Source organism: Phaenicophaeus curvirostris, chromosome 2, assembly GCF_032191515.1.
Source record: "Phaenicophaeus curvirostris isolate KB17595 chromosome 2, BPBGC_Pcur_1.0, whole genome shotgun sequence".
Taxonomy (NCBI): Eukaryota; Metazoa; Chordata; class Aves; order Cuculiformes; family Cuculidae; genus Phaenicophaeus; species Phaenicophaeus curvirostris.
This window is the reverse complement of record NC_091393.1, coordinates 86723000-86747990: the sequence shown is the minus strand read 5'-3', so window position 1 is coordinate 86747990 and position 24991 is coordinate 86723000. Positions and strand designations below refer to the sequence as shown.

General features: G+C 34.3%; 1 protein-coding gene across 3 annotated transcripts in view; it reads left to right on the top strand.

The window, feature by feature from the left end:
* The window catches only part of SPATA17 (spermatogenesis associated 17), an 89635-nt gene that overhangs the window by 33182 nt on the left and 31462 nt on the right, over window positions 1–24991 (top strand). For 2 of the 3 annotated variants that reach the window (XM_069851018.1, XM_069851016.1), the window contains 2 exons: window positions 4659–4782; window positions 23585–23788. In XM_069851018.1, the coding sequence (XP_069707119.1) occupies window positions 4659–4782; window positions 23585–23788 (328 nt within the window). The remainder of the gene's footprint in view (window positions 1–4658; window positions 4783–23584; window positions 23789–24991) is intronic. The other variant, XM_069851017.1, reaches the window with a different exon arrangement.

The following is a 24991-nucleotide window of genomic DNA, read 5'->3' as shown; positions in this document are numbered from 1 at the left end:
TTATCTGGTCAAAGAATCATAGAATGCCAGTGAAAATGCAAACAGAATGCAATAGTTTGATAAAGTTCAATACCTGTAGGTCAGTGTGAATTTATAAAATTATGCAGTTCTATGCAGAATTATTAAAATCTGTATATTGCTGAAACCATCACTGGAAGACCTTTCTAAAAGTGCTAGGAACAATATTATATGTGTATTTTTAACCTTTATACAGACAGCAGGAGCACTGTCAACTGGATTTGCATCTCATAGCTGGAATCAACACCACTGCCTACTGCATAATGGAGTATCAGAATGACAATAAGTTACCTTGTCATATGAAAATGTTTTATTTTCAAACTATATAAAGGAGACTATTTTATCATTAACAAATCAATAGCTACTTCATAGAGTTGTCACCTAAGATAATTTTTAATTGTGGGCTTTGAGCCTATTTTCAATTACATAAAACATTCATTATGATAAGGAAAACACACTTTGTGTTACCCAGTATAATTGCTTTTTTAACAAAAGAATGCATCCTACACTTGTGCTAATAAACATTGATATTCTTCTGATCTGTTGAATGATTTTCATATTTCTTACATATTTCTTATATGAAGATATTAATAAAATTCTTTTTGGGAAAAACTCTGAGTAGACCAAGCTTATATGGGAAGCCAATTTTGTAGTAAGATGCAGCAGATGCTGTTAATATACGGAGATAAACTTTAAGCTAATGAAAACATTACATGCTAAAGATATTACCCACTTTTTCAGTTATAACAGTTTAATAAGCACTACTATTCCAACTATGAGCCATGCAAAAGACAGATTATTTAAAAAAAGAACAAGGTTATTAATTAACCTAAAATACAGTTTGCATTTACAGAACTCTTCTTCTCCCAAAAAATTTGACAAAGCTTTAAAAACACAGGACAACCAATCTAGCCATATTCAGTTCTCCCACTTCACGCTGAACCATGACAAGTTAATCCTGAAGCAGATTTGATCCAGAATCTGCAGGGTATTACGCGTCATAACTAGTATTCATAATATGTAGTTCCAAGAAAAGATTGCTTACTATTGCTCAATGAACCTAAGATATGTATGAACAAAGAGAATGCTGGCAGTAAGTGTAAGGGTTTAATCGAAAGATCAGTTAATTCCAGTGAACTTTCAATTGACTTTAATGGAGTTTGGATTTGTTTTCTTTGGGAAGGTATACATGTACAAGGTCACAAGCAGAAACTTCTCAATAAACTCATTTATATGTGAGCTATCTGGAAGTCTAATTCTATTTGAAAGTCTTAAGTTTATGTCTTAAGTATCACTTATGCTTGTACACATTTTTCTGCATGGTAACAGTGACCTCCCCTGCCCAGTGCATAACATATTAGTATTAATCTGCTAATGTGTGAAACAGTATATTCATTCCAACTGCTTTCCTCTGCTTTTGTTGCTCCTATTCACAATCTTGAAAGTACGATAAAAGAGATGAAAGTTTCAGGTTCAAATAGCTTTAGAATAAATCTATATTTATACTAAAACATCTGTGCTTTCCAGTCAAGCAACGTTTGAACTACTGCGTAGCCCTTGTTTTGTACTGCCTCTCAGGAGAGAATCATCTTGGGATCTATTATCCCTGAGACAGAATTGTCTGCATGTTCTCTACAACTGTACGGAGCAGTACGACACATGATAGAAATATTTTAGCACAACCGACAAAATGTGTAGGCTGCAAAAGTATGTTAAAAATTATTTGCAATTGCATAAAACCATTCAAACTTTAAAATGGATTATTGTACAGCATTAATGAGGACATCTGAAAATAAGGAAGGATCATAATGATTTGGATGACAGAATTGTCTGAAAAGATCATGAATCATGTTGAACTTCAACAATTATTTTAGAATTCATTTAATTTCAGTAAATAATGATTATTAATCGTTCATTCAAAGTGATCTGGTAAATTCAGATTAATTACAATGGGAAGCATTTTGCATCCCATTATCATTACATCTGTAATACAAATTTGTATTTTTATCATTATTTGGGGTTTTTTATCACCAGTTATGTTCTAAATAACAAAGGTTCCATATCCACTGTTGGGAAGAAGTATGTGAGTATGTAAGAACATGAATAAACTGTAGTAATATGTTGATAGACCTTTCATCAGTTATAGATAATGGTACCAAAGGCAAATAGAGGATTCTGTAATTGAAAAGGATCAAGAAGTAGTATTAAATATGTAAAACATGGATCATACACTCTGATACCGAAGGTAATATGGCATAAAATAAAAGGAAAAAGTTGATACTGTATGCATTGTCTATTTATTCATTTGTTTATGACTGATTGATGTAGAACAAAGACTTCCCAGGTAAAAATGCTTATGTATCTGCATGCAGTGACTCTGAAATCTGTTCCTTAAGGACAAAGAAAGGTCACCAATCTCTCCAACTCCTAGTTCTTTGTCAAAAATGGACACAGTTAATGAGGTTTGTTTGGTACAGCACAAATTCTCAGACACAGATAGAGATCCTTTCAATGGAAACAAATTTGTTTGGCTTTACCAGGTTACTTAGCGATTAATAATAGCCTTGAGATGCAGGTCAGAAAGGTCATCATCCCTGCTTGCCAACACAATCTAAAATGTGCAGCTAGCCCAGCTCTACAGGCTTTAAGGCCCTGAAATGCTATGCATAAAGTAAAACAGGCTATTTTCCAACTTCTTTTTTCATATTAATAAGCAATTTTCAAGAGAAGGGTGGCAAAATGGGGGCCATGCCACTCTAAGTAATTCATTTATTTTGCAATTTAATCTTATGTTGGAAAAAAATTACACTGCTGCAAAAGCATAGCATGGTGATTTTTAAACGTCAGTGTGCTTCATAAGTAACCTTGTTTGAAATATTGTATTAGTAGCCTTTAACAGTAAACTGCAACAAAAAAATAGTTCCAAAGGTTGAATCAGACCTATATGTCTTTTCCTATCTTGAATTTATTTCCTTTTAGTTCTATTTTTTCTTTTACATTTGAACTAATGCATTTAATTACTTTTTTTTATGTGTTTTGGTGGATAATATTTGAAAGATGGCATGAAAAAAATTCTACATTGCAACTTGTTTTTAAGAGTTTGACTTCATAGCGTTCTTATTTATAAAGCTGTTATTGCTTTTTCACATATTTTGATGAATTAATTTAATATGATAATTAACATATTAAGAATAAGCCTGAGTCACAATCTTAAAAACAAGCAATATTTTTAAGCAATATGGCTTTCCCATGGGATTATTCATATTAACAAACTTATTCATGTGCGTATTTTGATGGGATTTGATCCTTGTCCTGGAGTGTCGTGGTTGGCGCTCATTGAAACAATGCAGACTATTAATGTTGATCTCTGTAAATAGTCTCTTTTGGGGGAATATTTGAATTATTCAGAACTGTGAATAATATATTTTTCTTTGCTTTTGATTTTATCGTGTACACACATGCTAAACAAAATAAAAGACTAGAATTTACTCACTTAATTAACTTTTAAACAATCTAAATGCTTGACTGAATATGCACGGTGTCTTTGGCACACAGGTTAATTTGAACTAGCCATTTTTTAATAACAGAAATAACAGTGGTTAATCAAACTAACCTTTTTTGACTGGGTCAAAAAAATTACATACATGTTCACTGTGCACAATGGCACAGAATTTCATTTCTTATAGAACATTAATTGACTCCACTCTTTGCATAATTTATAACAAGCCTGGCTCTATGAGAAAAAGCCATTAAGGAGGAAATCTACTTCCATTTTCTGTTACAGTTTTCCTCTAAACACTCAACTAGAATAATAAATTTTCTCCATTCTTCAAGAACTGGTTATTAGATGGAGTTCCTTATTTCTTTTACAATGAGAGAATTTTCAACTACCTGTTGCATAGGGAGACCTGCCCATTTAGATGACCTCACGTGTTTGCAAACTGCTGCCATGCTGTGACTGATGGGGTGGTTCCATTCCTGTTTCTTATGGTGGCCTGTACCATTGTTACCAGACCAGAATAGAAAGTGACCTGTGCAAGAAGCCTAACTTCTTGGAAACTCCTCTTAAGGACACTCCTAAAAGGTTTGCATACAGTTGATGCCTACGTTCTCAACTTTACACAAAGCTCAAGGATTCAGGAGTGTCTACTATTCTCTCTCATTCCTTAACGTCTCCCCTGTTTGCAGATCAGAAGGAGGCGTTGCAAGGCAGTAATTGAAACATGAGTGCACAATTTTTATCTTGAAACCATTTGAAGGAAAATCACTAAATTCTAGTAACTTCTTCTTAGATAAATTAAAACTAAAATTACTCACAAAGACAAATAAGGGCATCTATAGCTACCTTATCAAGCTATAAAAACACATGCATTGACGTATACTTCAAAATAATAAACAATATGCGCTAACATACTGTTCATTGTTTTTAGAATTTTAATCCTATTTCTTCACAATTATATCTATGTAGAATCCTGCTGCTTTGGAACTGAACTAACTGTAATTTTGCATTCCAGTCATGTCAATATGCTGCTAATACATAATAGCAAAACACTGTGAAGCTATAAAAGGGTTAAAGTAAAATAAAACATTATCACGTCTTTTATTGCTGTACTATAATTAACAGACTTATTTTATTACAGGAATGAATTACAAAAGTATGCAGAAATGAAGGAAGATGAAGAGAAAAGGAAAGACCTAGAAAAGAAAGAAAAGGAGAAGAAATATCAAGCCAGAAAGATGCATTACCTCCTTAGCACTGAGCAGGTTGGTATACCTGTTCCTGACAGCTCATGCAAACCACTTGGGCCCCCAGCCTGACAGAGATAAACTAGCAGGCTGAATGGGACATGACTTGTTGAAAAGATATCACAAAGACACTACTTCGAGTTCAATTTAGTGCTTTTCTATGGGCAAGAGCAGGTACCATGACTATTCCGTGACAGCGGCTTCATAGAGGCAGCATCAGCACTGCTGGCAGAAAGAGTCCATGTCAGCAGTTTGATCTGCCACTGTGATAACACAACACGAAGGGCATAACCTCGCTTTAAAAACTCATTTTGACTGGCTTATTGTTATGTTGTTGCACTTGTCAAGAACTAACAAGTTATTAAGCTGAGAAGGGATTTCATTTTTTTTTTCCTTTTTTTAATTGAGCTAATGCTTGGGTTGGTGCTGTGTTCTGCTTGTTTTTAGGATTGATTGTAAATATAGGTTTTCAGCTAAAGCTTTTCCTAGAACTGCCTGAATCAGCTTATTTAGTGTGATTGTTTTCACATAGAAATGCCTCATAAATTTTAAATACGTACTGATTACTTTGTTTTGTATTGATAAAATTGGTATGTTTTTTCAAGATTTTGCATGTAAAGCTGCTTTACAGACAGGTGAATATAGCGGCTGATACGTCTGATGCAGAATTTGTATGATTGGTACATGTCGTGGGATTTTTTAGTCCCCTTTCCTGAACTTTTGTAAAAAAATATGCGTCCATAAATGTTTGGTAACTCATTGTTCTTCATAAGAATAAAGAATTAATGTGCAATCAGAGTATGCTGGCATAAACAATGTGCTTGCTTTCCATAGGTTAATTATAATTTGTGTGTAAGAACTGTTAATCCTAAAGAATCAGGAAAAATACTATGACACTTAGTTACAGAATATTAAATCTTCCTCTAGCTTTAGGAGTAGTTTCTGATCTATCCAATAAGTGGAAATATAGTTAAATTAACTGGATATCAGTTATAAAAACTTTATTTGTAAATAAAATTTAAGTAATTTTATTTGAAAAAGAAGAGCTTAATAAAATATTAGTAAAAAATAACAAAAATTTTCTAAGTGGCTTTTAGACAGGGGAGCTAGTTAATAACTGAAATTAGTTCACAATAATTGAATAATTGCAGGTCTAGAATATTAAGAATAATCTGTGTAGTGTTTTTAGTTTGTTTTGAACTGTAGAAAGTTGGGAATTCTTGTTTTGAACAGAAGAATATATGTAAATGAATGCATCAACAATGGTATGTTTACGTGGAGTACAGAAATGGTCAGGTTAGAGACAGTGAGTGGCCTGTGGTCTGAAATGATTTTAGTAAACTTAGTTCTCTTCTAATGATACTGGCTTAGCTAGCTGTAATGCACTTTTAAGGAATGGGATGTAGTGCCGTATTTCATCCATTCACCTGGAGAACTGCTAGTAGAGGGCAGCAGTAACTATTATGTTCTGATTAACTTGGGTTTCTAATTCTACAGAAGTGGAATTACCTGTGTTTTACAGAACAAAAATATGCTTGGCTCTGCTTGCTCAGATGGTTTGTGAATACTGAGACTCAGAGCTCGTAGAATTTTTCCTTTATCACTGAACTACACTCCAATAAGCATCTTCTTTTGCAGGTAGTATTTTGAGGCATGAATGAGTTGGAACCAATGTAACACCTACAGACAATCAGAAAACATCAAAGATATAGATGAAGTAGGCTATTTATTGCAATCAAAGTCTGTATTCCACAACTGCACATAACTATAGAATTTGATATCTTGCTAAGACACAGGCAAATTATTTCTGTGCAGAATTTACTGGTTTGATGTTCTATATCTGACATTTTACTCTCTATGTGCCTCGTCTTCTGACCTGACTACAGCTGTGTCTTGCTGTCTACAAAGGATAGTTAATTGGATTACTGAGCATGGTCTATTCATGTCTCGGGCAGCAAAAGTCAACACTTCAGAGTGAGTTAAGGAAAAACTATAAGTTTTAAGCAGGGGGCATAGCAAATAAAAAGAGGATGTTGATGAGCTGGATGTATTGTAGAGTCATATAGTAACTAAAGCCCAATGAATTGTAGAGATGGTCTGCTAAGGTTTGCTGTAATCTCCTCCCCTTCCTGCCATGCATAATGAGCTGCAATGATGGAGCTGAGCCACTTCCATGCATCCAGGCTGCAGATGTTCAGATGGGTTCTACGGACAGCACTGCAAAACTGTATTTGGAATAACTGTTTCAAATATATCCTATAGTTTCAAATATTTTTGTGTTACTATAGGCAAAAATGATGAGAAAAGGTTGTTTACTTATTAAAAGATAGAATTAAGGGATTGTTACTCCTCAGCTTTAGTAAAGAAAGGCACGTCAAATTCCATTTTCAACTCCCTAGAAGGTGATGCCCAGACATCCATCTCAGAATCATGTTACAGGTTAGAGAGGTAGATGATCAAACATTGTAGCATTGAACAATGTAGTAGATGATACAGTTATCCTTATTGGCCTTAAAGTCTGAATCCTTTGTTGTTTGCAGAATTTGCTCTTCTTATTCCACAGATTTTTTTATTTATATTTATATATAATTTTATATATATATACATACATATATATAATGTTTGCCCATGCCTAATTGCTGGCTTTATTTTATATTTCAAAAGGTGAAAAATAAGAATTCTAGTGTCATGAATGTACAGGAGTGTCTAGTATGACTTATGTTGGAGTCAACCTGATTTGTCTTTTTCATTCATTGCATTGCTATTTAAGCATTTATTTTTTAAATAAGCTGTTACCTCATAAAGAAAAGTGACAAAGAAATGGATATTAAAATCTGAATTATTATGCGTTATTTGTTGTTGCTGGTAGCAGATACATACACAAAGTCTTATATAGACAGATGTGAGATTTCTTTGATTACTTTCCAAGCCAATCTGGAGCTATAACATGGGGCTGAACCCAAACTAATTATCCCTGTTAGAGCCACGGTATATTAGCTCAAGAATTAATGCAGTTACACAGCTTCTAGTCAGCTCCAAATATGGGCAGAATAAGTGTACGCGTGCTTTAAACTCAGGAACAAGGAATTTAATTTGCCTACAAAATATAACATAGACATCCTACATTTAAATTGTTTTGTCTGCCGTGTGTCTGTCTGTGACATGTATATATTAAGTACCCTCACTATGAAACTGTTGTTCAGGGAAATCATTGGATGCTAAAAATTGGTATTTTACTATATTTTACATTTTTCCTATATTCTTCTTGCAAATAGTTGACTGAGTATAGAAACTTACCCAAATATGACTATTTCTCATTGCTACTTGTAGAAATAAGTTGCATTTGCAATAACATTTTAATCCACATAAGAACAAAGCAGTTCATTTGAATAAAAAAAATTAGTATTTTAGCAAAGAAGCTTAAAGAAAAGAAAGTTAGGCTATTTGCATAATAAATAATGCTAAATAATAATACTAGCAGTAATAATGTTAATTTGCTGTTAATAATATATATTAATAATATACTTATTGACTGTCTTTCTGTGTAAGTACAATGTTATGCATCTTACCAACTCCAGAACAGTTTTTTGCTTCACTAAAAACCAGCTACATATTTTTTCTGTAGTAGCAATAACATCTATGCAACACGTATACAATATAACCCTATTTGTAGGCATAAAAGTAGACTTAAGAAAGTAAATTTTTATTTTATTTAAATTAAGGTAGGTGCCAAATAATGTCTGGAGAAATAAAACATGAGCTGTAGAACTTCATGCTTCTGAAATATGGAGCTTTTAACCAATCATATATGCCAATACTATCAATAGCTTGTCAAACAACATTACACACAACAGCTTCTTTTGTTTGAAGGAAGTTTCTCCTATACAATTCCCATAATTACAAAAACACTCAAGAGCCAAGCACATGCTTTCTTATCATGTGCTAAGTTACATTTCTGCTCCACGTACTGGTTGCTCCATGCAAGAGATTACAGTGTTAAATACAGCAAGAAATAAATCTGTGAGGTGGCAACTCCAAGGCTTCCAAACTCAATTCTGTTACAAAAAAAAGTCCTCTATATTTCAGATTCCAGAATTTATATACAATATATAAAACTGTTTTCCCTGTCTGGTTTTACCTTAACAGTCTTATAAATTCTGACTTCATGGTGAATATGATGAAAATTGCAGTACATATATAAGAAGCCTTTGCTTTTGTTAAGGCTATTTTTTGGTAGCACAACAGAAATAACAGTTCAGATGTATTTTTGTCATTGTTTTTATCAGTTTTTTCATGGTCCACATTGTGATTTCTTATTGAGACATGAAACTTATAAAAATTAATTTTTTCTTACTAGTCCATAATCACTGTATGCTATTTCCACTACAGTAGTAATGATCCTTTTTTTTTAGTTGTCATTAATAAATTAACTACTTATTCAATGTTTTTTTTCCGTTATAAGCATGTTCACCTATGCAGATTCTCCTTCTATATCCCTGTAGTTCCCCTTCCTATGTTAACAAAATTCACCATAATTGAATAAATTCTTACTTCTGCTCTTTGTCATATTTGCAAGGCTGACATCTGTAGAAAGTGCCATCCTTTGCGAAGTGCTGATGAACCATGTTTATGGTCAATGACAGTTAGAATCACTGAATAGGTTGATGGTACTTTGTAAAAGTGTATATGAAGAGACTGCTTTTATTGAAACGTGGTTGTGTGATTCCTGTGATTGGTATTTCCAGTCTTCTAAGAAATTTTGCAGGTGGCCTTTGTCTTACAATGATGATTAGAATTAAATATATAATAGACTAAATCCAAAGATCAAAAATCAAGCTAGAATGCAGACCTGTATTATTAAACTGTCTGCAATGCTGAGATGAGTCTGAGTGGAAGCAAGCGTGTCAGGTGCAGCTAGCTCTACTGTTGCTACCCAGGTGGAGGGCCTTCAAGTCCACAGTATGGTGTGGAGCAGAAGGCAGTGGTAACTGAAAGGAGCCAGAGCAGGAGAAGTGGTGGAAGGAGTGGACTGGTGTGTGTCTTGTAAAGCCATTGACACCAGGAAAAGATTCCTGTGGAAACAGTCTTCAGCCTTTTGCTGTTACAGTTTCTCCTGTCATTGAGAAAAGAATTGGAGAATCAGCAGAGCAACAAATCTTTTCCCTTTACTCTATAGTTTTTTCCCATACAGCCAACAGTACTGAGTGAGGTAAAAGAGAATTTTAGTTCTGTTTTATCCAACTTTCCTTTGTTTTTTAACAGATAAACTATATTTACCTTTTGTCAGAGGAAATTAATATACAACTAGTTCAGAATGCCAAAGTTCTGTGTGATATAATGTCTAGAAAAGCTTTGTCACACAATTACAAAACATTTTGACATTATTGTGAATGTTATACATGCATCACTTAAGCTTATCATTGCTCTGGCTGGTGGACTGAGTCCCAGCCTCATTTCCAAACCTGGACTTTCTGCTCTGTGATAAATCGTGCTGAGATTAGATGAGCTAATACGCTCCTCTGATCTGCAGGATCTTCTGTTCTATCTATCTGAATGCTTGAACTATTGAGACTTTGACACAAATTAATCATGGAGTTGTGTGTGTATCCCTACTCTTGATTTATGTACAGGATCTTCTTTCCATTGAGCTCTGATCAATTAGAACATCTAACTGACTCAGACTGAAGGCACCTCTGGCCCAGCATTTTATCTTTGACAGTGGCCAACAACATGTACCTGGGGAAAAGCAATAAAATGGGGAAATGGAGCAGTATAATGACATGCCAAGAATACACTCCTAGTTTCCAGCAATTGTTCATTGAAGAACTTGTAGCATTTTGTTGTAAGGCTTTCTTTTTTTGGATTATCAAGTTGTTCACTTTTTGCCTCTGTATTCCTTCGTTTCCTGCCTCTTTTCATACTCAGAGAAGGCATAACCTAAACGGAGAGAGCGCAATAAGAGATCTAGGCCCATGACGCTAACTAGCTCTCAAATTATGCTTCCTTAGGAGACCAAGTTCACTCGTACTCCTTACAATATTGTTTTGCAGCATAGTCATGTCACAGCATATACTGTCTCTGGTATTCCATTACAGCAGAATATTCAACTGCAAAGTGCCTTATTCTATCTCTACAATTTTGTGAGGTTCTGTGGATTGCCTCTTCCACTCCATGCAGTTTCTTCTGATATCCTTTGGCACTTTGTGAACAGATACTGCTTGTAAGCTTCTAGATAATTTAGAGCTGCAAGAGAAGAACAAAGCCCATGTGGAATAGGCCATTTTTTTGTTGTAAAAGTTACAAAATCTATGACATCTTTTAGTAACTGCTAGTTACAAGGCATGAGTTCTCTTTTTGGATTGCAGTAGTTCCTTCAGTTTTCAGTGCCTACTTGAATGTGTCACCATTTCTCTGTTTAGTCGATGCTAATGTGTTTAGACACAAGGTTGATATTTGCCCATATTTATTCCCATTGAATGCATTGGAAGGGATTACTTGTAGGGATTTAATAACTGATGTTATAAAATAAGGAAGTAATTTTAATGGAGCTTGTCGTGACTGGGATAACCCCTTCCAGGGAGACATAAACATGTGAGACAGTAACTATTCAACATTTTAGCACTATAGAAAACAATTTTAAAAAAACTTGGTAAAAATAATTCTGTGAGGAGGAAGGAAATGTTAGCAACAAGTGAGTAACAGTGAAAAGTTCTAATTTCAACAATGAGAACTGAATTTTTCCATACTTAGTCTCTTTGTGTAGTATACGTACAGCATAAGCAATTCCACTTTAGGGTAGTGGGATTCATTTAGCAAACTTCCATAGACTCTGGATTAGGGCCTTTAAGTATAAAAGTAGCAAAAAACATGCCCCAAGATTACCTTTCAGCTTTTGTTTTTCAGACCAGTTACATTTTGATTTTCTGTAGTTATTGTAGAATTCAAAAGTTTATTACTTTTATCAATTGTATCAGTCATTGTTTTGTGTTCATCAGCTCATAAAGTAAAATATTTTAAATTCAAATTTTATTCAATGCTAAGGTACTTTTTTATTACATTTTCCTGTCAATGGAGGTGGCAATTCATAAACATTGCACTGACTCTATTTGTCCCCTTTCTACACTACTGGAAATCAGGAGTTAATTCTATTACATCAGGTGTTAAATGCTCTAAATGAGGAAGAAAAAAAGCCACAAAATCATTCCTGGAACAGGCTGATGAATACTCAGAGGGCACAACTGCTTCTAACCTAATGTGCTGTCCTGTAAGGACTTGAAAAACAATTGGTCTAAAATGACACTGTTTGACACCCACCCTCTCTCTGGACACCTGACAGTTTTATTCTTATAAAGGTGAGGGCTCAGTGGATAAAGCTCTGGCCTTTGAACTTCAGATCCACGGTTTAAGACAAAAGGCTGAAAGTCTGGACGTTTGAGCTTGGTCCCAAGTGAACAGTCCACATCACAAAATGATTATACATAATTTGTTACTATTGGCAGTGTCTGTTCATGAAAGGCCAAGGACTGAGCTAGCATGAAGAATGAATTAGCTCTTACCTTTTAGATTTTATTTCTTCCCTCTTTACTGTTGTAATTTTATTATCCTGTCTCTAAAACATTCAGGGGATAAAATTATCATTCATTATAAGTACTAATACTTCCTGAAGATGAACTAAAATGGTTAATTTTTTTTTAATGTAGGTGCCTCAATCACTGAACATCCCCACCTATCCATGGGTGTTTAATATCCACTCATCACTTCTCTGCCAAGAAGTCAGATATTTCTGACTACTTTCCAAAGCTTGTACCATAAAAAATCCCATTTAAATTAGAGGCGAGAGTGAGCTTTCTGAGCTCTCAGGCAGGCTTGCAGCTACATTTAAATAGCATTACTATATAAAGCTCTTCCTGCTACAGTGTTCTGTTTCTATAAAATATTATTTCCAAAGGATTCTCAATTTACATTAAATCCTTCTTACAGTACTTGTGACAGGTATGTTTGATCAGCAAGTCTTCTTCATGTATTCACTTTCACATTGGAAGCCAGATGTATCATTCTATTCATAGGTATTTGCTATAGGAAAATCATTCGACTCCTGTGCCTCATGGGGCACTATACACACAATCTCAGTTCACTCGAAAGGTATCTCAGTTAATGTTACTTAATGTTTCTGTCAAAAAGAAGGACAAAGTAAGGTAAACTGAAAGCAGACAGTATCTGGGCTGTTTGTGATTCTGGAAGACATTGTACCTGAACAAAAAAAAAATATTTACTTCTAGAAGTTTAGTTCCACTGGGTCTGAATTCCAAAAATGACCTTTAAGTGATTTGTGCGCACAATTAAAAACCTTTAGTTCTCTTATAATTTGACTTCACCTCTTGCCCTTTATAAAAGGAACACTGAGGACTGTAATTCTACTGCTCAACACAGTATCATGGTGATGTAAAAGGAAGGCATGTGTTTGAAGGCCATATATACCTCCAGAACCTGTCTGATGCACATCCTGCCAAGATCATTTAGTGATGAAGTTTACAGCTTCTGTAGATTGTCCAGTTTTACTCGTATCCTTTTCAATCTGCCTATTTTTTTTAATCTAAGAAGGGATGGTTGTCTCCCTAGGGAGGTCAGGTACTATGAAAGTCAAAACTAAGATGGCAAGCGTAGCAATATTCATGCCCAGAAAAGGGTAACTCTGTAGGTTAGGAAACAATGGAAGAAAATTGGGAAGTGCTATTTGCTTGCACCATAACCTACTTCCTATAAGAAATAGATGACTATGCATTTCAGATGTATTTCTTCCCAGTGTCAGTGGAAAGTACTTCCTTTCCATTCACTCTTCTCCTAAGTTTCATTCTAAGTGAAAGTGCTTCCAACAGAAATCAATAATTTCTACCTTTACCGCACTTTCCAGAAAACAAGATATTTACATCCTGTTTTTTGAAGATAATGAGTGAATGAGCTTACAATTAGAACAAATTTAATAATTTTAAGTATGCTCCACAACAATATTACAAACTCTCTTTTCCCCCAAAGCTGCTTATTATAAAATCATTTCGTTTTGTTTGATAATTGGATATCTGTGCGCAGAAATGAGAGTTTACACTGAAAAATCATCTGTCATTAGAAGGAGATTAAACACAATAAGACATAAAGTTTGAGTACTGTTTTCCGATTGATCCTCTGCAAGCTTATTTGTTTAAAGGCACGTCCATGTAGACATGGCAATATTTCTCAGAGCTGCTTCTAAATAGCTTGTTACTAACCATGTCACTCATACTAAGCATATGTTATTAGAGCATAGCAGCATCTCTGTATCTGCCATTTCTTATAGAGTATAGCATCTCTGCATCTAGCATTAGTCATTTAAAAATCCACTAGCTAGACTGTCCCTGTACTTAAACTGTCTTTTTCAGCATCTGAATTGCATAATCTCTATTCGTGTGGATTTTTTCTATACAATAAACTTCTTGCTCAACTCCTGTGGGTAGGATTAATGGCAGAGTTTAAAGGACAAGCTGTGTGATCTATCAAAATTGTGCATGCTGAGATCTTAGAAAAACATGACCACATTTTGTGTATTACTGTCAACTGGGGCGGCAAAGGGTTGGATTGCTGCAGGGTTAGAAAACTGGTAAGGGTGAGTTATACATTGAATGTTGGCTTTGTGTATGCTGTGGTCCACACATTTAAGGAAGATCTATAACACAAGGAAATTACAATGTAGTGCAAATATCAACTAAATAGCTCACATACAGGGCCATGTTCGCACACACTTGCACAGAATGGAGCTCCACTGACATTCCTGAATTTGTTACTGTGGTAAATTTTGTTGATTTATGGTAGTCCATCTGGTATTTATACAAGTTTGTTGTGATGTATGGTCTTGCTTAGGTAATTTTTGAAACTATCATATCAGAAGAAGCACATGCTAAGTAAGAGATAAGTGCATAACAAGAGATAGGTTAGGAATGGCATGGGAAAAGCCATGAAGATAAAATGCCTTACATTTCTCAACAGCAAACCTTCTTGTTGATTAAGAAATGGCACCGATGGTATCCTTGCTTTAATGAGACTTCAAGATGAATGATGTACACACCAATTCTTTTGTTTTTCAGCTCTTAGCCAAGTGAATAGTATAATGGTAAAGTTCTTTCATTAACTTCCACAGTTTATTCTATATTTAATGCTAATATGTATTGTTAATTTGGGAAATGTCTGTCCTGCAACAGACACGATGAAAACTGTATATCTTCCTCCATCTATCGTTTTCTTTATCTGCATGTTTTCTTTGCTTCCAGTTCTTATATTTCATCAATCTTTTAACAAAATCTTCATCTTTTCATTTTTTTTATTACATCACTCTTCTAATTTCTGACTACCTTTTCTAATCTAATGTAAACAGCTCTATTCTCTCTTCTTTATTATTCCTTGTATACAATATTAAGACCATTCATTAAGCCTTCAACTTATTGTTTATTGATCACAATGAAGACTGCTTTGTTAAACATAGTGCCACTTTTTGAGTTTTTAATCGATGTCTAATCCTACAGGTTTACTATAAAAAATTGTTTAATAAATCTGTCAGAATATATGTCCATGAAGGAATATTCATATGTAAGCACAATACAACAGACATATGAAACAATGAATAACAATGAAATGTTGTTTATTTGCATATGTATATTTCTGGAGAAGTGAATGAATTCTCTACTGAGCTATTATTTTGTTAACAAAGGAAATTTCCTTATGATTGCCACCTATATACATTAAGAAGATCTTCTCTTGTCTACTGATATATCATTGTAAGTAACTCCTGATGTTACAAATCCAAAGATACTAAATGGTATAATTGCAAGGATTTTCTCAATCCAGCAAGAAAAGGAGTAAATTTTGAGTTGATTTTTTCTTACAAGGCTTATCTTTTCCATTATGACAATAACGATAGATGGAGTTTTATTTTTAAAGATATAAATAGTATCATGCATTTAAATAAGTCTGTTAAGGCTCTGAAAACTTCTCACAAGCATAAATAATTGTAGGCTCAAAATAACCTTGTGAAGTAAGGAAATACCGTCTGTGTGTTCACATGTGGTTACTGAGACATGGAAGAATAAAATCACCTTCAGAGATTATTGTTCAGACTAAGCTCTTTAATTCCCATTTAGATAGGGTGGTTGCAGAAACAGCTTGTTTTTCAGAGATTCCTAGAATTTATACATCATCCAGCATCATCCATTCATACTCACCCCAGCAGTTCTTAGAGAAAAAATTATAGCAGTAATGGAAGTTCCTATTCCTATTTTAAAAATGAAGTGATTAAGCAAGTTAAAATGCATTTTTTACTGCTTGTTTTGAAATCAGTTCAAAGTCATATGAGAAGTCAGCAAGAGAACTTAGAATGCTCTGTCTCTGTTTTGTGTCTTCATCATAAGAGTATTGTTTCCCAAACCATCACTCACTTGTTCGAGTTATTACCCCTGATCTAGTCAAGTCATCAAGAGCCTGCATGAGAATTAGATTTGACAGAGTAAGCCTCATTCAGAGGGAGAATCAATGAAAGGTGGATATGTATTTGAGATGCCTGTGCATTTGCTGGGCTGTCACAGTGATCCATACATTAAACTAAGAGTTTGTTTCTCTTTTGTCTTGTTGCCTAAGTGCCCCAGCAGTTGATACCTGTTTGGAGACTCAGTTACAGTTTTGTTTCTTGCAATTGAACTTAGTGTCTGTGAAAGTTTAGAGTTTGACTTTATGGACTGTGGCCAGGATACTGGACTTGAATGTTTCCTTTATAACTCATTGTATAGTCCATAAAATTGCAGCATAGTTTACTTAAAAATGTGCATTTAAAATGTGATTGCGCTATTATTTTGATATCAAGCATGCCTTTCACAAATTAAAAGGACTGAACCAAACTTTACAATATGAAGGCAGAATAACAATAATTAATGTTTCTATTACTCTGTTTAAACAATATATATTAAGGAGAAGACAGGTAATTAATCCCACTTGAAAGTATATACACTACTCATCACTCATTTATGAATTCTTCAGTCTCTGCTTAAAACCAGTATCTCAAAAAAAGCTAAAATACCTTTGGTACAGTAAAAGGCTAGGCCCTCCAATTCTTATTTAGATTAAATTCTTAAAAGTATATTTTTTATAAGGGTTACAGGAACAGGCCTAAGGGCTACCATGGACTCAGTTAGAACTGAACCTACATTTATAAAGCTAGGTAACTTTTTTCCTATTCTCAGCCATGGTAAGGAAATTTTGTCTCGAACTGGAGTGTTGAACCATTCTGTGGTATTTTTCCAACACCTGAAAAAGGTTTACACTGTATTTCTTAATTTTTAACATAGAAATATGCTCATATTAGTTAGAAAAATCACAAAATATTCCTAATAGTATGCATTCCAACATGGCTTAAATGTTGTGATGTTTCAAATTTGAGTCATAGGCAGAATTTTATTATACTTGTTGAAAGAACAGTATTACAGAATTTTTGTGGATGTCTCTTTCCTCAATCGGTTTCATATTTAAGTTATTATCCCTTAATTTCTGCTACACATGGAATATTCTGGCAGCCCGTAATAAAAGTTATTTAGAAATTTTAAATTCCTTTTCTTTTTTAGACATAGTTGCAGCATCATTTAAACACGTATTTTCCTTGTGAATCATTAATGTTTTAAGGTATTTCTTTTACCTCCTAGAGGAACCATATCTGGGGATTAACAAGATCGTTCACTGGAATTCATGTGGAAGCATAACTGCAGTAGCTGAGAAATGATCATGTTTCCTTTTAGTTCTCAGCAAGAGTAATTGAATGTTGAATATCTTACTAAACGCTGGACTGTGACAGTGTGTTAACACTCCGACTATCTCCTAACAGCAGGGCAATTATTTGCTGAGTGGGATTTTTATAAATCCCCTGGCAGTAGTATGTCCTGATAATTATGATGAAGTGCACTGGTCAGTGTTGATTCAGCAATCTCATCTCTAGCAAATATTTCATTCACAGCTCTCCTTCATGCTTTTACTTTTATGGCTTTTAAAGATCTCTTAGCTCTTCACTCAGCAGGCTTAGTTTTTTTCCAAATTAGAATGGAGCAAAGAAGGATTTTCAAGTTAAGTCCCTACTTTGTTGAAGTCTTTTCCTTCTTATTTTAACTCCTCATTAAAAAAACAGAGTGAGAAAGCAGGACTTTATTTAGGTCCTAATTGAGTCAATTAGTTGCAAAGGCTTCCTCTCTCAAAGCTATTTTTTTCAAGATTAAATAACTGTTAAATGAAACATTTATATTTGTAATATGTGTTGATCATTTCAGACCTTCAGTGTTGATATGGAAGAATAATTAAAATAGAGCATACCTTTATTATTGTTTCATTCAATTACAGTAAAAAACATTTTAAAGATATGAGGATACACTTTCTATTTATGTCATGCTTACATTTTATTGTCAGCTCAACTTCATCAATTTTTAATTTTGCATGTGTGTAATTATTTTCAGTGCAGTAGATGCACTGTGTCTATTAGGTCATAATTTGTTTGGAATTTTATATCTAGACTTTAAAAGCTAAGTCCAGAAATGAGGAAGAATAAGAAATTATTCATTCGTATATAAAAACTGCAGCATCTAAAATTGTTCACGTTTTATTATACCATTTGGGATCATCAGTGTTTTCTGAGGAACTACCTAGCATAGTCAACACGGCCTTGTCTTTCCCTTTCTACCTGTATCTTTTTCTTTCCTTTCTTCCTTCCTTGTTTCCATTTCCTTTGCTGCTTCCTTTCTTCATAGCTTATCTTTTAAGGTAAGCTCCTTAATAATTTCTTTGTTGTATTCAGGGGAAAAGCAGTTAAGTCTTTCTCTCCATATAGAAATGATAAACAGGAAAAGACAAAAGGGGATATTCTACATTACAGAGTAAATATAGGATTAGAGGTGGAAGTAATACAAAATATAACACCTGCCTTCCCCTCCCCCAAATATTTTATTTGCTAATGTTCACTAAATTAATATTTGTTTTCCTGTGATTTTTTTTCTTTCTTTATATGCCACCATTATTTATAAAGATAAGAAAATTATTAGGAGGAAACTAAATGACAGAGTGTTAGAAATGCAAAATGATTCAAAATATTAATGTAATGCTAAGGATGACTGGGTAACAAATGGTACATTTGCCAGTATGCTTGACCTGACACAATTAATATTCCAGGTCACGCTTGGGTTTCCATGATGGAAAGTCTGAGGCAGAGAATTCTAGGGGAAAAATATATCTATTGTATAACTCATTTCTTTTTTTCTTACTTTGGGTTTTTTTTTTTTATTTTCCCTGACGAGTCAGAACCATAGTCTTAAAAAAAAAAGATAAAATCTGTGCTTTCACACCTCATTTGCCATATTCACCACTGGACCACCATTCACCAGAAGGGCCTGATGCAAGGAGGTCAGCAAGAAGCTATTAGCAGAGTCCCCTCCTGATATTTCTTTAGTCTTATTGAGGTGGAAGTTACCATGACAGTACTGCAAATAACTCAGTTGTAGGTTTTTTAACAGTTAGCACAGATTTCCCCATAGTGTTTGTCACTTTAGAAAATTGTTCCTGGAAATGAACTCTCAGAAAGCTGGCCTTGACAGAGGCCCTTCTTAGTTGTCAAGAACACCGGTACAGAAAAATGTGTCATTCTCCCTGCAGACAAAAGGTACTCTTTATAATCTGTCATAATATTTTTGGGGGTAACGTATTTTCTTATGGACCAAAGCTGGGGAAAATATTGGAATCACACTATGAGGTAATGACAGATACTCTTCTGCCACTGAAAAAGCAGCATTAAGTACAGTGGTTTTGTAGTAGAGAGAATATTGTATTAAAGTAGGGAAAAGATGAAATAACACTTTTAATATGTTGTACTGATCTCAAGAAGATATGCAAATTTATTAAGTACCATGTGCTTTGACCCTCAAATTCTTAGATTTCTGCACACTACTAGCAGAAGACAGAGTGAATAGGGCATCCATGATTGCACAGCACGTGTGTGAGAAATTATAAAAATCAGACTCTAATTTGTAGAGAGATTTAGAAATGAAGGGAAGGAATTTTGCCAGAGGTTAGTCTGCACTGGAATGTAGAATCAAACTAATCCCCTTGTTCCTTCTATCACACTTTTCCGATGTTAAAGCTAGTTCTAAAACCTTACCACCAACTTAGGGAAATTTAGAGTTAATTAGTGTTAATTTTATCTGTCTAGGTACTAATTCTGCTGATTGCTCTGTTCTCTGTCTGTTCGAATTCCTGAACATATATAATTAAAATGTAAATTAATTAATTTTATTTAAAAATGCAATTAATAATCAATGTTGGTCCAGATCTTGCAAAGACTTTCAACTGTAGAAGTAGCAACACCTTCTAGCGTGTCCAGCTGGCCTCACTGAAGCTCAAAATCTGTTTTCATTAATCGTCCAATATCTGTAGATTTTTAACCTGAAAGTGTGTAAAAGAAAATCAAAAGATGACTCTCTGTTAAGAGACCTTTTCAGCAATAATAGTTCAAAAGACACTGAATCACTGGATTCCTACATCTATGATGACTAATTTTGGTGTCATTAAAAGTGCTTAACTCCAATTCTATTTGTGCCACTTGAGATATTCAGCAGCATTTCACAAAGCTTGACCTATTTTTTTTTTACTGCCAAACATTCAAACTAAAACAAGTCAAGTCAAATACACATAGTATCTCAGTACAGATTGCAAAATGCAGCTTCAGAAAGCCGTTACATTCATGGAGACATTGATACTTGCTCTAAATATGACTAATGGAAGCAACACCATTTCACAGACAGCAAATCACTTTTAAGTGATTCTTTCCTGTAATTCTCAAGAGAAAAAATCCTTAAATTATTTAAGATGATATATTTTTCCATTTTGAGGAAACAAAACCCCAAAAAACATATTAGACAACAACAACAAAACCAAACCTGTACTATGGAGATTGAAATGTTTTTTTTTAATTTTTGTTAAAATTTCCTACCCAACTTGCCTTTCAGCTTTTTTTTTCTTAAATATTCTTCTTTAAACAAGAAGCTTGAAAAGTGGTGTAAATTCAGGGCAAATACAGCCCTCATCAGGATTTGCTACTGATCAACAAATCCATGCCCATCAACTTCAGTGAGTCACTATTATATTATTCCAAATGATCCTAATTCTCAGCGTTGCACAAGAAGATGTTTTTCTTCTGGAACACATTTAAATTTACATTTACATTTTCAGTGTTGTAGTTTTCTACAAAACGTGTGTCACCAAGGTACCATGATAGAGCAATATCTCTCCACTAGCTACAAAACTCATCAGACATATAATGTGGCTAGGACACATAGTCTCCACATTAGGTAGGATACAACAGCTGAACATAGATGGTGTAGGAATGGGTGAAATGGTAAAGTAACAATGCAATAAGCAGTTCAGAGAAATGTGAAAAAAAGGTTGTCACAGGCAATCACTCTTATTTTACTGTTATCCACAGAGTGAAGATAAGAATTCCATTGATCAGAAAGTAGACAGATCCATTGGCTGTGATAGGACTAATGGGCAAAGGGCTATCTTAACCACGGCATAAAGTTGCTTTGTATGTCTCAGGCATGGAATCTAATTTGTATGAAAGACCTTGACTGTGGCTTTTTATATTTAAGAGAACTTGTGCAACAAATGTAAATGCATTCAGTAGTTGTGGACTAGTGCAATAAAGCCTGAGACAACATATGGAACTAATGTTCACGTAACAGGTCACCTTATGAGATATTTATGTGAGTAAAAGCCAGACTTGTAGAATCAAAGTTTTAAGATGTGGCTGGATTTTCCAAATCATAAAGATGGGTGTGCAATTATGCATTCACTCCAGTGCTTCTGCTTGCCTGCTCTCTGAAGCACTGATCCCTGACATTTTAGTTTGGCAACCTGAGGAGCTGAATGAACAGCTAGTGGTTGTTTGACATACATGTTTCTTCAGTGTATCTTTGTTCATGTCCTCTTTCCCATTACACATTTAGACTGGCAGTGTATGGAATAGTTGATAGGGTTTGCACTAAGAGAGGAACGTACATCAAAGAACCAAAATAAATTGTCATTAGGGCCATATCACTTACATGCTGAAGAACATAGACCATAAAATTTTGAATAGTTCAGCAATATTTTCAGTAAGCTACCATCTCTGAGTATTTTTGTCCATTAAATAGTAGGTTTGGTATTGGCCTTATTTGACTGTTCTGACAAAAGAAATTGGAACTTCCCAGTAGAATATGTTAATGAAAAATATATTAGAGCTAACTGGGGAGTGTTCAGTTCTCTCAGCCCCAAGAGATTCATACTTTATAAGGAGAATGATGCTCTACTTAGATTTTCTTCTGGGTCCTCAGTAGTGTTCCAAAGGAGAAATGCAAGATTTACTCTTTTCCTTACCTTTCCCTGCATCATGAAACTGATTTCTTTAACTACTGTTTTTATTCAGTACTTCTTAGCAATTTAAATGATGATAAAAGGACAATATATCTTAACTGAGCACATCTACTTCAAAAATCTTAAAAATAGTCAGAGTATACTGTTGTAGAAAATATAGTTATCCTTAAAGCAACTTGGTGTCTTTAATTTTTGCCATGTGTATTTTAAGCATATATCATCTGTCTTATAGGAGATTTAGGGGCTTTGTGCAATATGGTGCACAAGTTTAACAGTTCATAATTAATTCATTGTACTCACATATGTCTATTTGAGAATTGTTTATTTACAACTGATAAAATCCCTGCATTTACAGTAACGATTTGGGAACAGTCTGTCACATAATTTTCACCTACTAGATATTCACAGATACTTAATGATATAGATTACTACTTCAGAATTTGGAATGTATATTTTATAGTAGTAATTGCTGTATTAGATCACACTAGTGATGCAATTAATGATGTATCTTAAAAAATGAAGTATCAAATTCAGTGAAGAACAAATCTTTCAGTTTAATTCACAATTGAGCATATTTATTTTATTCTAAATTTTTGTTTTTCACAATTCTTGTACTTCTGAAGCTTAAGACTTTTGAATAGTTACAGGAATTTAATGTGAATGTTGTGTTGAAAATAAAAGCAGTTACTGGGTTTTGGTATTCCATACATTTTCTTGTATTCCCCTTTTAATAATCACTTAGTTCTACTTCTAAAAATGCTGCAGTTGTCACTGTCTTAGCCCACATTCTGAGTCAGCTATCACAGAGTTTAAAGGGACAAGAGTTTTGTTCCCTTGCATAAGCATTTATTTTACTATTTAAGTATGTGTTTGGAAAAAGCAGGTAATATGTTTTTGTTCCTATTGTGCACAGGCATTTAAATTGGCATTTAAATTAAACTTTGATTTTCAAGGGAGTTATAATAGTTTGCCTTTAAAGCTAGGTGCAAAGTTGTGCACTTTTAATTATTTTTTAAGGGAAAATTGGCATGTGTCTTTGCTGCTGTGGGAGTTGGAAGATTGAATGTAACTGAAAAAAACCACAGGTTTGAGATACAGAAAACTTTCTTCAATAAAATGAAAGTTACCCCCATTTGAAGGGCTGAAACCCAGATTATGCTGCACATTATCCTATCTAAACCCTTTTGTAACTGTAATGCGATGTGTAGAGATGTATTTAAGGTGTAGATCCCATGTCAGTGATTGTCAGAAAAATTGTGTAGAACTGTTTATTATATAGGGGTTTTAATTGTTTTGATCTATGGAATAAAAGCAAGAATGAGTTCTAAGTTAGTGAAAGTCAAAGATAATCCCATGTTCTGCTCAGATTGCAGGTATCTACAATTCACCATTCAGAAAATCCCCACATCCAATGGAACTGCTGCTACGGAAATCAAAGCCGTTGAGCCACAGAAGACAGCAAATTAGGAGTCCCTTTGGCTGTGAGCTCTATGACTGGCCAACTTGTAAAAGACCTCCAACTTTCTCCACAGCACAGCCTTTGCCAGCCATTGGCAGACAAAAACCTCAGGTAACATTTTCCTTTGTCTCTGAGGCAGTTTTTGTTCATACTTTTCATCATGGTTTGTCATAGAAAATCTCCAATTGGATCACTGAGTCCAAAAATACTTTTTGTGGATTTGTTTTTTGTATATAGATCTAGTGCTTGCTTTTAGGGTATAAAGTCTTTGAAATAGATTTGTCTTAAAAAGAAACCTAGCTAGTATATAAAAACATGGAAATATAATTCTTTAGACTTTACTTTTGTTCTTCAGGGAAAAAAAATGTAATTTCTGATATTTCAAAGGGAAGACCTGCTACAATTGAATATCAATATTATGATTCATTAGAGGTAGAATTCTTAATTTCCAATATTAATTCAATAAAAAAGGGAGACATTAAAGATAACAGGACAAATTAACCAGTTGTGATAACTTTTTCCTGTTTTGCAACTGTTTTCCATATGAAGGCCAAGAGATACCCTCTCAGTATAGAATAGTTCCTTCTCTTCTGTGTCCACTAGCTGTTTGTCAGCTTTAATTACAAAAATTTCTATATTTTGTTCTGCATTACGTTCAAGCTGCCCGTCTCTTATTCTTGAATCTCATGGTCTCAATTTTCATTTCAGTTGATGTCAACATACATTGCAGATAGCTTTTTTTTTCCTCATCTGTAAGGTAATGGTGATCTCTGAGATAGTGCATCACAGTGAATGTCCCACAAGAAGGCCAAACAACTTTTGCCACCTTATTATCAAAATCTGCTGGGAATATGCCCAATGCACACAGCAAATAGACTTTTGGGACCTTTATGTTCCTCGCTTGTTGACAGTACAGTGACATGTAGCTTTTGCCTGTAAATGCCTGGCACAGTTACTTTGAGGATAGAAGTATTTATCCTCCCCTCTGTTCTGAAGAATTTTTCAGTTTGCACAATATACTGAACTTTCTACTTACCTCACACATACACTTTCAATGCCCATTTGACTTGGAATGACCACGCTGTCTTCAGAAACTTCACACCTTTTTTTTTGTACTCTGTCCTATGGCACTGTCCCACATGACATTCTTGTCTCTAAATTGGAGTGACATGGATTTGACAGGTGGACTGCTCAGTGGATAGAGAATTGGTTGGATGGTTGCACTTAAAGATTTGTGGTCAATGACTCAACGTCCAAATGGAGACAGATGACAAGTGGTCTTCCTAATGGGTCAGTATTGGGACTGGTGCTGTT